Source organism: Thermobia domestica, chromosome 13 (genome assembly GCF_964235325.1).
Source record: "Thermobia domestica chromosome 13, izTheDome1.hap1.1, whole genome shotgun sequence".
In the NCBI taxonomy this organism is placed as follows: domain Eukaryota; kingdom Metazoa; phylum Arthropoda; class Insecta; order Zygentoma; family Lepismatidae; genus Thermobia; species Thermobia domestica.
The window spans coordinates 110,448,673-110,461,798 of NC_137466.1; the positions used below are offsets into that span (position 1 = coordinate 110,448,673).

The following is a 13,126-nucleotide window of genomic DNA, read 5'->3' on the forward strand; positions in this document are numbered from 1 at the left end:
GAAGCATTTGTGCACCAAGGTTGTACTTTTTGTACCATTTGTACTTTTTGTCTTGTCTTGGTGTCAGGAATCACCTCCCAAACGTTGTATTTGTATATATATAATGACACGATTCAGATCATTAGGCCCATTGGAAACGAGCGCGCTGACCTTTTTATTTGTTACCATTTGGTTAAAATAAATAAAAATAACTACATGCATGGTGTATTAATGACCAACTAGGTAATATCACTATAAATCCATATTTATTCTTATGATTGTCTTGCAAGGAAGCGCAGATAGCGTAGTTAATTATGCTACAGCAGATGCAATTATGGTAGATCCTAACATCCAATATAATTTGAATATCCGTGGTTTTCTGTACCGGAGATGATCCAAGAGTTACATTCTCATGTCAAATTGTAGGCTTACTTCTCTCATAACCTTAACAGTTAAGATACAAGTACACTTGAATTCGAACCCACCACAATGGTTTTTAGATGTATCACTTAAAATGTTCGTTTACATATACGCAGTGGGTATGGAAAATAATGGTTAAGTATTGTAACACTATTTTTAAATGACTGGATGCATTCCGTTGCATTTCATTTTGTAAACACATTTGTAAAAGGATAGTGGCATACGGGTACTGGTATTGTTATAAGTTGAAAATTCCGTGGGTTGACAAAGTGACTAACGAAGAGATGTTGAAGAGCCCAGAAGAGACAAAGTCGTACTTGTGGAAAGTACTAATGAAAAGGACAACCACCTGGATAAGACCTTGTAAGATACGATGGACTTATTAACACTATCATTGTCCTGGTTATTGAAGGGGTCTGGAGATAGATATGTATGCTGCACTACAAACCAAGTCTTTACTTTTTTTTTTTTTTTTTTTTTTAATCTTCTTATCCCTCTGTACACATTCCATTCGGTTTCTTCTTCATCTCTATTTCCGCGGTCGCTGCCACATTTCTCCGATAAGGGTTTTCTGCAGAAAATAAAAATTATGCTTTTCATCCGTACTATCTTCGTACGCAGTTTGATTACAGTTCTGCGTGTATTTAGATACTTCTGAACTACATCTTGATTAGAAATTATTTCATGGTCATATGTTTGGAGAAGCTTGTAACTCAACCAACCGTTTTGTCAAGGAAAATACGGAACACGTATTTTTTTTCTTTTTCGTCTATTATATCTGTGCGCAATTTCATTCGCTTCGGTCCATTTCTTCCTGCACTTTTGGCTCCCACTGTCATTTTTTTAAGGTAGGGGGGGATCTTTTGCCTCCAAGAACAGTTTTTCCGCAGAAAAGAAATGTCGTACTCGTTTATTTCATGTCTAGTACCTACCTGCCAAATTTAATCGAAATTGGCTTGGGCCACTAAGTTGATATTCCTTGTCAGAAAACTGCACACTGCCAGACGGTGATTCTTGTCCTGTTGTCAACGCATGAGTCCAACTGTTTCACCTTGCTGATTGCATGGAGCAGGCAAACGATGGTGGTATGATATATATTTAACTCGTGTACAGTGGCACGAACACTTTTCCGAGGGTCTGCATTTACGGTGTTCCTGAGGAGCTCATCCATGGTCATTTTGGAATGCTTTGTCACCAGAACGGTATTTGACAAACCAACAGCGAATGGTGTGTTCATTCGCCATTCCTGAGCCAAATGCACTGTTAATTCTTTCTGTAGCTTACTGTGTAGAATGTCCCAATTTGAATTCATAAAAAGAAATTACTCGCAATTGTGTATTCTCCGTGGCGTAGTTTCGTACGACGCTACTCAGCAACACACTGACTCTTGACTGTTCGGGTACCCCAACCTGTTCGCTAGACGTGTACAGAGTTTGTGACGTCAGAAACGTGATTTTACAAATAAAGGGTCCAAGTGGATGAATCGAGTTGCGGGATGAGACATAGTGCGCCTGATAGAGAATGTAAAAATATGTATATGTGCAAAGTTATAGCGGTTGAGCGCCATAAGAAACTGAGGGGGAGGGAGTCAAAGTTGGTGGAAGAAGGGCTATGCTGTTATTGAAATACATCAAATAAACTGTTGAATCGTTAAAATAGTAAAATATAGACAACGCAAACGGTGGTAGTTTCACATATTGGCAAAAAAGAATGGGCAGAGTAGATCACGAACCTCCGCCGCCATTTTAAAATTTGTAATATTTTTTGAAATGGAAAGGTATTCATGTGATATATCAATCATTGCCAACATGTTCTCAAAAAATCAATTATGAACTTTAGTGATCGTTATCTGTACTTATTTGGAAGATTTAGGATCATCTTTATAGTTATTTACAAAAATCTAGGAGACTGATACTCGTATGTTGAAAGTTTGGATTATCTCAAAAAAAAAAAAAAAAAAAAAAGTTAAACGTATCTATAAGCCAAGAAAACTAACAGTGACATTTGATATGCAACAGTGAAATTTAATAATAATAATAATAATAATAATAATAATAATAATAATAATAATAATGTAATAATATACAATTTGGATAATTTCACTGTTAGTTTTCTTGGCTTATAGATATATTTAACTTATTATTTTTTTTTTTTTAATAGTCCAAACTTTCAACATACGAGTATCAAATCTTCTAGATTTTTGTAAATAACTAAAGATGATCCTAAATCTTCCAAATAAGTACAGATAACGATCACTAAAGTTCATAATTGACTTTTTGAGAACATGATGGCCCTAATTGATATATCACATGACTACCTTTCCATTCCAAAAAATATTACCGATTTCAAGATGGCGGCGGATGTTCGTGATCTACTCTGCCCATTCTTCTTTTACCAATATGTGAAACTACCACCGTTTATGTTGTCTATCTTTCACTATTTTAACGATTCAACAATTTATTTCATGTATTTCAATAACATAGCATAGCCCTTCTTCCACCAACTTTGACTCCCTCCCCCTCAGTTTCTTATGGCGCTCAACCGTTGTAACTTTGCACATATACATATTTTCACATCTTCTATCAGACGCACTATGACTCATCCCGCAACTCGATTCATCCATTACTTTGTTAGTCTATCCCTGTGTTGTTTTACTGAGCTTGATTTCCCATGACGTGAGAGATATCAAAATGAGCATTTCATTCACACCACCGTCTTAGTATGGTATAATAAGATCTTAAAAAATACAAATCTTTGTTTTATATATTCTTTCTTGTACATGAGAGTTTAGAGCATAATGAACTTCAAGTATCTTTGTATTTTAAGATTTTGCAGTAGTTTCAACAATGTTACTTTTAATATAATAGACCCTGGAAATGGAAGTTGTTATTAGTTATAGTGTACATTCCGTATTCATAAGTAAATGTTATTCTTGACAATATCTACATGTTAAAAATGATTAATACTGATTACTAAGTTTAGCTGACAACTCGGTTGATTACTGTAACCCAATATTGCGGCTCCATACAACTATAGACCAAGGAGTTAAATTTGTATTTCGAAATGTATCCATTATTAGTTCACCCGAAGAAATTATTATTCTAGGAGCAGAAGAGGAAAGACTCAAGTACTTTTAATAGACCTTATCAGCAAGTCTTCTTAAGTATTTGTTTTTAAATCTATCAGCCAAATAAGTAAATTGGCAGTTTGTCTTTCAGAAATACATACAACATTGTATTTTCTATTTCAGAGAGTGTACCGTGCTATGTATGATTATGAAGCTCAGGATTCAGACGAAGTGTCATTCATGGATGGAGATTTTATTGTTAACTGCACTCCAATTGACGAGGGTTGGATGACTGGAATGGTTCAAAGAACGGGACAAACTGGAATGCTACCTGCAAATTATGTAGAACCTGTAAACTAACCAGGGACTAATCAAATAAACATATTCATATTCTTTGTTATGGGTATTCTAAAACAAAATAAATAACCAAGCGAAAGACTTTTGTGAAAGCTTGTGTGCGCGTTCAGAAATTGACTCCTTTATGTTTCCCTCACAGATTATCATTTTTAATGCTGGTCTTTAGAGGAATATATTGCAGAGGAGGTGGTGCGTGGTTCTTAATCTGCTCCAATATAATATAAATTCAAGTGTGCAATTGTAGATTGATGTCTTCAAATGTTTAACATGAAAAATAAATATGTATAGTAATGTTAGAGTTTTGAGATATTCTTCGTTGTATCTCGTAGCTAGTGTGATCAGTGTCATCATTTGAGAAACCTTTATAGAATGGGCAACTACTAAATAATCTTATTCTTCACTTGTTTTTGAAATGCCAAGGTCTCTTTTAAAATACTGTGTACAGTGTGCTTTTCCTTGTAAAAGTGTACTTATTACAGCAAAATCGTGTTTAGTATAGATTTAAACCTTTATTATTGATCCAGGTTTACAATGCAATTTTTAGACATTCTTTCATTACCAAAGTTAATGCGTTACAAATAAGTTTCAGTGCCTTTGTGTGCATTTAACTTAAAATTCATGCACGTCATATTTCTGTTTATTGCATTAGCGAGTCTTTGACTTGTACTGACGTAGAGGTAATTACGAAAAAAAGAAGTATGAAAAAGAGCATTTCCTTTTAATTGTTGAATTCACAGGATATACTACATGTAGTATACTGTATATATCGTTCAAAAATCAGTTTTACAAAGAAATACTTAGTGTGTAGTGAATTGTGTGTAAATTTCTTTCTACGTTTGTTTTACATTCCAAAATTACCTTGGTTCAGGTCTCCAGATTTTTTTTTAATATAAAAAATGCACATATACTAAAGATCCTGTAAGTGATATATTTGTTTACGAAGCATTTTTCATTTCTGTCTGAGCTTTCTTGTAGCTATTACTTACATTGTTCATTAATGTATTAAATAAATTGTTAATTTCCATATGAGGAATCCTTAATGTGGCAACGTTCAGAGAGAAGACTGTGTAAATCTGTGATATCATAACGTCTTCACCTCAAAAATATTACATTACCGTTTTGAATATTGAAAGCTGATTTTTTAAAATGAGTTTTTATATATAAATATTTATATCGGAGCTTAGTGAATACCGCACAACAGGCCCAGTGCTTTGACTATGTATACAAAGGTGCTAATTATTTTATCGTTGTTCTTTACCTTGGTTGAGGGCGAAGATGTGTTGATTCAGCATTTGCTGTATAAGACTACTTTGTTTCTATATAAGAACTGAAATAATGAACTGTGCAAATATTGATAACTAAATAATTTCTCCTTATATTTTCTTAGTATTTTTAAAGTTAAAATATCAGTTTATTTTATTGCGTTATATAAAATTCTTTATTAAAACTGTTGCTTTGATTTTATGTATTTCTGACAGCTAAAACATAATTTTGTCACTAAAAGTTCTTACCCTACTCGTATAAATGTATTTTTAATGCGTGTCATTATTATTTCTGTAGGTTGTGGAGGAAAGTAGTTTAAAGCAAAAGTATACAAATCACATTCTCACATACAAATTGATAAATACAACATATGCAGCTATATTTAGCTTAGTTAAAACGCTTTCACAGGACACAAAAAAGAGAAAGTCAGTATAGTGCCGATATTGGGTTTTATGGTAGTATTTTAACAAATTTCTAGTAGGTGAGTACTTCTTGAGTTTCAAGACACCACTTCAAGCGGCTTCATTTCAGTAAAGAGAAATTATCTACCAATGAAGGTTTAGGTCATGATAATTCTTTCTTTTTAACAGTTATGTAACTCTAAACTTGTTGCAGGTTAATGATCAACATTCCAGTGAAAATAATTTAATTGAGTGTAAAGGAGGCTTAATCAAGTCAAAAGTCTGAAATCTTGTGATTTGAGTGAACCTATTTCATACGTTTGTAACTTTTTAAACTTTCTTCATGGTATATTAATATATTCATAATATTTGAAAGAATAAATTTTAATCGAAATTCAACGCACAATATTTGAAAGTATTCTTGTCATAATTTCCATTTTCATTCTGCCTTAAGAACATTCCTCTTTGCATTTAAATGTTCGATGAAAATTACTACATACTGCTGTATTTCTGTGTATACCTTTTACGGGTAATAATCAATAATCGTAAAACATGATATTTGTTTCATAAAAGCATTCATTGAGTTGATATTTACTTTTTTTTAATGTAATCTTCATTCAATATGTTTATTAACTGCTAAAGCTACATTTTCGACATCGACTATAGGATAGACAGTAAAGTATGCAAGATACCTTGTGCCGTCACACTCATTAAATAAACTAGGAAAAAGTAGAATAGTCAAGAATTGAGGTTAAATTGTATTCGTCATAATTAAAGTATAGTAATGTAGTATAATTAGAAATTTACTATTAGCTAACATACTGAAAGTGCAGTAGTTCGTGTTAGGTGGCCATTCTAACGAAGAGCTGTGTTCACATTGTATATTATTTCGAATATATGGATAACAAAATGATGTTGCCTTAGTTTCGTGTCCAAAGCCACCAAAAACATCTAATATCGATGAAAATAAGGCGTATAATTACTACACCTTGTCACCTTTAAGTTCTATCCCAATTGTTTGTCATATTCGTTATGATAGCCAGGAATCGAGCCTCTGTTCACAGGCTAATTTTGACTTGGTACTTCTACAGGACGCATTGAAGACAGTAGCATATAAGAAAGAAAGAAAATCACAAAATTATATCTCTATACAGGGTGTCCGGTATGATAGAGCAGATATTCTGGGAAGTAATAGGGGAGGTCAGTCTAAGCAATATATATATATATTCCGTTGCGCTTAGTTTCCGAGTTGGGAGGGGTACCCTTCGAGCGCCCAAAACCTGCTGAGTTTCTGTTTAGAAATTATAGAACACCCCATAGTTGATGTATTTACGAAAATGACACCTCATTCGAAAGTTTATACCGTAGTGCCGAAGGAAGGGAAATTTTAAAATGTCCCTCTAAAGTTCTCCTGTTTCACCGAAATCCTCTGTTATTGAGTGGTAACACTGTCAATAGACAAACAGAAATAGGTTGGATGGATACTACACTGTATGGATCAGATGTGAAATTTGCACGTTATGATATCCGGGTGTCCTATGTCTATGGAATAATTTCGACTCATTGCTTCTGCGGACCACTCCAATAAATGATATACTAACAGAGATGTTGGACAGAGAGATTAAAATTGGAATATATGTAAATTAAATACCCGGCTAGGATTTTTCGTTGCAAAATACATACTACCAATTACATACAGTTACTTACTCATGCCATAAAATTGATGAAATTAGAGATACAAATAGCAGATCTCACGAAGAGGGTACTGTAGCCTTAAGATAAGTGTGTCGCATAATTTCTTTGGTACTGATACAGTCTTAAGTCTATCTTTGCCTTATATACCCCGTTCTTTTGTATTCTTTCAAATTCACATATCTATCCTAGGTATAAAAGTTCAGTCGTGGCATTGTTAGCATTATTTTATGTGCATACAAGAAATGTAGCAAAGAAAAGGCCTTCATATGCAGAAGTTTATTTTTAAAGGTTCCTAAGATATTTTTTCAGTGAATCAGTTTGTCAGTGTACCGAGATTTATTAGAACAGTCATGTTGTAGTGTTTTGTTAAAATTTACTTAAAGGTTATTCATTAAGTTCTTAAAATGCAGAAAGCGGGCTGTGGTAATCAAAAGAGATATTTGTTAAGTGTGGCATATATGTATAGTGTACTCTGTAATCTAATCACTTCAGTAATATGTGGTCTGATTATTCATATCCTTTAATTATATGCAAAGAAATATAATTGCAATTTATTAACTTCGAGAATTTGAGAACTGACTGTTCAGTCTTCTGTTTCTTTACTGAAATGTAATTTCAGAAAAAGTTATATGATTTCGTTTTAACATGTTGAACTGTTGTGAGTATTAATTGTAACAGCCATTCTAGATGGTCACAGAAATAGGTCACACTTTTTCGATAAGTGTAAGAGTAAATATTTGGAGTGAGATTACGTAGTAAATATTTGGATACAATTTTTTTATTGCCGATGTGTTTCTGACATAGTGACTTGATGCAGACTCGTTACATATATTATTTATTTTCTTATTAATATTCTTTTTTTCTTCCTTCTTCAATATCAAGTAGTAAACTGACTAGTGAGTGAAAGAATTGGAGAAAGCAAATTCGCACTTGTGTGCGAATATGGTGTAAGCAAAATTAGTTGATTCTTCAATTTTCTCATACAATAAGCAGTGAGTGATTCGTTGTGGAAGGTATATAACATTAATTTTCCTTTTATATGTACTTCGTAACTAATCAATACGTAGCTTTATGAAAAGACAAGCTAAAGAAAAGATCCCACATTCTTTTCTGTCTTTTTTACTTTTTTTTTAAATGATATAAACTATTTTCGTTCTAACATAAATAGTGTCATTTGAATGAAACTTCTGCCAAGTTGATATCACTTAAAATATGTGATAAACTTCCTTTTGAATGTGACTGGTCATCAGAAATGCCTTCATCTAGGTTAATATTGGCACAGTGCCGTTCTTAGCTTATTAAATATTTTCCAGTTGCAGCTAAGTAAATTTAATGTGCTTTAATTATTGTCGTTCAGGTCGTGTATGCTTTTGAATATGATGTGTCAAGGAGTGTTATTTTTGTATGTTTAATGTACAGGGTGTCCACAGAAATCAGTGATTATAAACACACACAATATGGCTATTAATCATATTTCAGGTAGCGGGGATACGAAACAATATATAACTTCATAAAAAGAAGTAACATATTCAAGTCAAAACACCTCGGTGAACACGTGCAGAAAACATTACGTTAGCATCTAAATCAACCTAAATAGCAATGTAAACAATTACGCCATGTCATTGCGTTGCTTTAATCCAACATTGCAAATAAAAGACACGCGAAAAAGCGGCAAGCAGCATCAGTATGATCAGATTGTGTGTACTTACGGTGCACTGACCGTTTTCGCTGACAATTACACATTCCACGATTATCGAAATAGGATTCTTTTCTAATGAGGTTGCCATAATTTTGTAATAGACACAATGACAAAATTTTAACAGTTTATAATCACTGAGTGTTTCCGTAAACATAGTGCATTTTGTAGTTTTTGTGGACATATGGGCACAAATCGGATTTTAAAAATGTCTGGAGAATAAAATTGATCCTAACTTGAAGTTCCAAAAGGGAAGATCGTGATGTAAGAGAGCTTATGGTAGGACTCATGGTTGTGTCTGGCAGTTACGCATGTGGAGTACGTATTAGTATGAAGCATGCTACAGTTACCACGTTTATCGCGTAGTAGTAAGGCATTTGTATGAAAGCATTTTTTATTGATCTCTACAATATTTCTGCTTAAAATGTGTTTCCATCTAAGCAAAATTATTTTTTTGATTGTGTTGAATAGATCTTATTTTTATATAGTTTCTTGCTTTCATATTTATTTTAAACTTTATTTCTTTTAGTACTTCTGTGCTATTTCTGATTTTGTTTCATACACACCATTTTGACTTATGAGAACATCTATTTGCAGAGTACTATTCAGTTTTTGACAAACCTTGGCATTGTTATTATTATCGTATTTACTCGAATATAAGCGCCCTTTTCAAAACTTTCGGCCTAAAATTCGTGGGAAGCGCTTATCATTGCACACTTGCTTTTTTTACTGTTGATGTTTGTAGCTTATTTTTACGAGAGAGGAACGAGTGATGATAATGTAACACTATTGTCAGTCACAAAATACTGCTATTGTTTTTATGTGTTATAATACAGTAACAGTTGAGAACAAAAATGGGGCGAAAATGTTGACAGCGTAAAGTTGTAATTTTTCAGTTCACATCACTGTATGTATAAGCCCAAACTTGTATTGTTCGGGAGGATAGAGGTACCACCGAACTCTCTCCGGGGTCATACAAGGGTGTTTATATCATCAGATTATTAAACGAATTCTTAAATTAGACTTGAATTTTTAGGAAATGTTTATATTCGAGTAAATACTATTTCTTTTCTTTTCGGATATTCCAGCAAGTTCGGTAACAAATGGTTTCCAAGTCTCCTTTATATTTAAGTTAGCATAGACAGATTTTTTAAATTTCCTTTGTATAAGAAAAGAGTTAAAATATTTATTGTGGAAGTAATTGTAATAAATATTAGTGTGATTTGATAGTTTCTCTGTTCACTTTTTTTTTTTTTTTTTTTTCATTTTAAATATTTTATCCTTGTAAGTTTCCTTTATTAATGAATTCTGGAATATTGCTCTTTCTAATTACGAAGCCACCTCTGCTTTTTTAAAAAGCTGAATATGTAATGGTCAGTAATACGTGAAATTGTTAAAATGATAATTAAATGCAATATCCAGCGCCTACTTTGATTCAGTGGACTAAGTATACAGATATACTTACATTCCACTGTATTTTAAGAACTTCAGCAAATTAATCACGTTTGATAGTGACTTTGTTTCGAACTCTGAAGAAAGTGTTCGTATATTTGAAAAAAACGACATATTGTAAAAATTGAAGAAAAAATAATAATTCGAATGGTATGATTTTTTGGTTTGTTTAGCAATGTAGTTAAAAATTGCATCCCCAAATGTATATTTTTTTCTGATGAAGTATAACGTTCGTTCAATACGTTATATTCAAGAAATATTAGCATTATTTGTTTAAAAGTACATGGATATAATATTATTTGGTATTAAAAATTACCTTACTGTTACAAATAGACTTCTTATATTAATTTATTTTTTCATTTACATTTCTTCATTAAAATACTAAACATATCCCAGGTGCTGCTGTAACCATACATATAAGATATATGTAATGTTTAATGATTTTTTAAATTTGTTGATATAGCATAAATCATTTTCTTAACTAAATCTTTTTTGAAAAAATACATATGCTTTTCGTCTGTGCAGGGATTAATTTACTTGAAAAGTGAAATTTGTTTTCGTAGGAAATAAAAAGAAGATTCATTGTTTAATATGTAAATACGAGTTTAGGATTAATAATAACGTTTGCCGTATTATTTTGTTACTAAGTTTGCGTATTATTACATATGCAGAGTTAATGGAGACATGATTTTTCTTAAGTTGCAGGCTGTCGTGCAAATGTTTTGCGTAGAAATAGTTATATTTTGTGTTATTATTTTTTTTTTAATTTTTAATTATAAGACACTTTGCATATAACTTGCAACTTTATTGATCATGCGACTGCATTGACATTATATATTGGGAAAAGGATTAGGTTATTGAATTTTATTGTATATAATACACTGTATAATCACGAAACTGCGATGATTAGATTGTTGTACGTAGTATGTAATTTCATTACGTTAAATCTTTTTATAATGTTTTTCCTCTATATTCTAAATCTCAGTGTGAATATACTATATATATAAATACTTACGATGTACTTGAGCACACACTAATATTTTGAAGTTTCAATATAGTGCATACTAGGACAAATGTTTCTGATAACGGGTAGAGGTTTCATGGTCATATGCAAATTTGCTGAGAAAATTTTCACATTAAAAATCGTTATATAATACGAATTACATTGCACAAAATAAGTCTTCCAAACTTCTTACTGGTGGGTAAACAATTTTAAAGTATCGTGTGTGCTCATGTTTTATATTTACTACAGTATATTCAATGTTATATGTGCAAGTAGCTGTAATTTTTGAATGCCAATACTTTTGCCAGTAGAATAGCTTTTACAATGCAAAAATTTTACAGCTATCTCTCTCTCTCTTTCTCTCTCAATGTTTTTAAAACTCCAAACTATAATATAAAAAATAGTTCTTCGATTATCTGTCTGGCTGTATTTATACGAAAATAAAATGTACTTCAATGTAGTTTTTGTACTGTGGTTTAATAAATGCCTTTTATAGAGGGGAATTGATAGATAATTTTGTTAATTTTTAATAACCTTTTAGAAAGCCGCAGGTCATTTATATGGTAATATCTATAAGTGTGCTTGTATCTTTTGACATTTCAGGGTAATATCTATACCTCTTATGCAATTATTGTATATGTATGCATATTACACAACGTATATTACAATACGCAACGAAATTTTAGTCAAAATCTGATTTTGTCTCTTCTATAAATGTTAAAGGTCTTCACTACAGCGAAATTAAACTACCGCTAATTTTAGAGTTTCCTCTGTAATATCTTCAAAACAAACAAAAATATTCGAAAAGCAGAAACGTAGTGAACTGGACAATACGATTTTGCATGTGATACCTTTACCACAATTCACCTATCTGCTTTTGGTATGCCGCTATTTACAGAACCCGCAAAAAATGCTAAATCTATCTACAGTTGCAAATCGAAAGCAGATAGATGAGTTGTGATAACGGTATCACACGTAAAATCGTATTATCTAATTCACTACGTTTCTGTTTTTAGAATAGTTTTATTTCTCTTGATGATATTACAGAAAAACTCTGAAATTAGCGGTAGTTTAATTTCACTTTAGTGAAGACTCTTAAGTGCTGAAGCTTCAGATAACAAAGTTTAAGGAACGACATTTGGGTTGTAAACGGAAACCAGGCTTAACGAAATCCTCAGTTAATAATGTTTACATGAACTTTAATATTGCAAGTACATGTCTCACAGTTTCAGTGTGTACTAATGTGAGCCAATAAAATTGACTTCCATCAAAGCAGCTGCCTCATAGTCATCTAACTCGGAAACAAGGTTTTCAATCAAAATATTCATAACTTCTAAAAACAAAGAGTAGTATTTAAATCTTCTCCAATAATCCGTAAGAATGGCTACCGAGGCACACTCATTGTTATTACTAACCACACATCTCTTCAATAACCATATCTTCGTGGAATTCTACCTTTAATCCTTGGTTTCAGTGTACACACATGCACCCGAGATACCTACATTTTCCATCACACCCGGAAGAACTGTTGGCATATACGGGTGTTACTAATCACTACAGGTTCCTGTGTAATGTCTTTCTTCTCAAACAAACACCCTCTGGATTTTTTTTTTTTTTTTTTTTTTTTTTTTTTTAAATCTTACTACACAAGTATTGACTGACAACTTTACTTTCAACAGCAGTTGATACCTTCAAATAAAATTTTGCTCTGGATACTAGGATTGTTCCTTGTATGTCAAAGTGTTCGCTATCGAATTTGGACAAGATATACACAACCAAATACCAACTTCCTT

The 13,126-nt window shown here is 32.2% G+C and overlaps 1 protein-coding gene across 3 annotated transcripts in view; it reads left to right on the forward strand.

The window, feature by feature from the left end:
- Positions 1 to 11,847, forward strand: part of Lasp (LIM and SH3 domain protein Lasp) — a 164,564-nt gene extending 152,717 nt beyond the window's left edge. For all 3 annotated transcript variants that reach the window (XM_081736245.1, XM_081736244.1, XM_081736243.1), the window contains one exon: positions 3,650 to 11,847. In XM_081736245.1, coding sequence (XP_081592371.1) covers positions 3,650 to 3,826 — 177 coding nt within the window. In that variant the 3' untranslated portion in view covers positions 3,827 to 11,847. The remainder of the gene's footprint in view (positions 1 to 3,649) is intronic.
- The last annotated feature ends 1,279 nt before the right edge of the window (positions 11,848 to 13,126 follow it).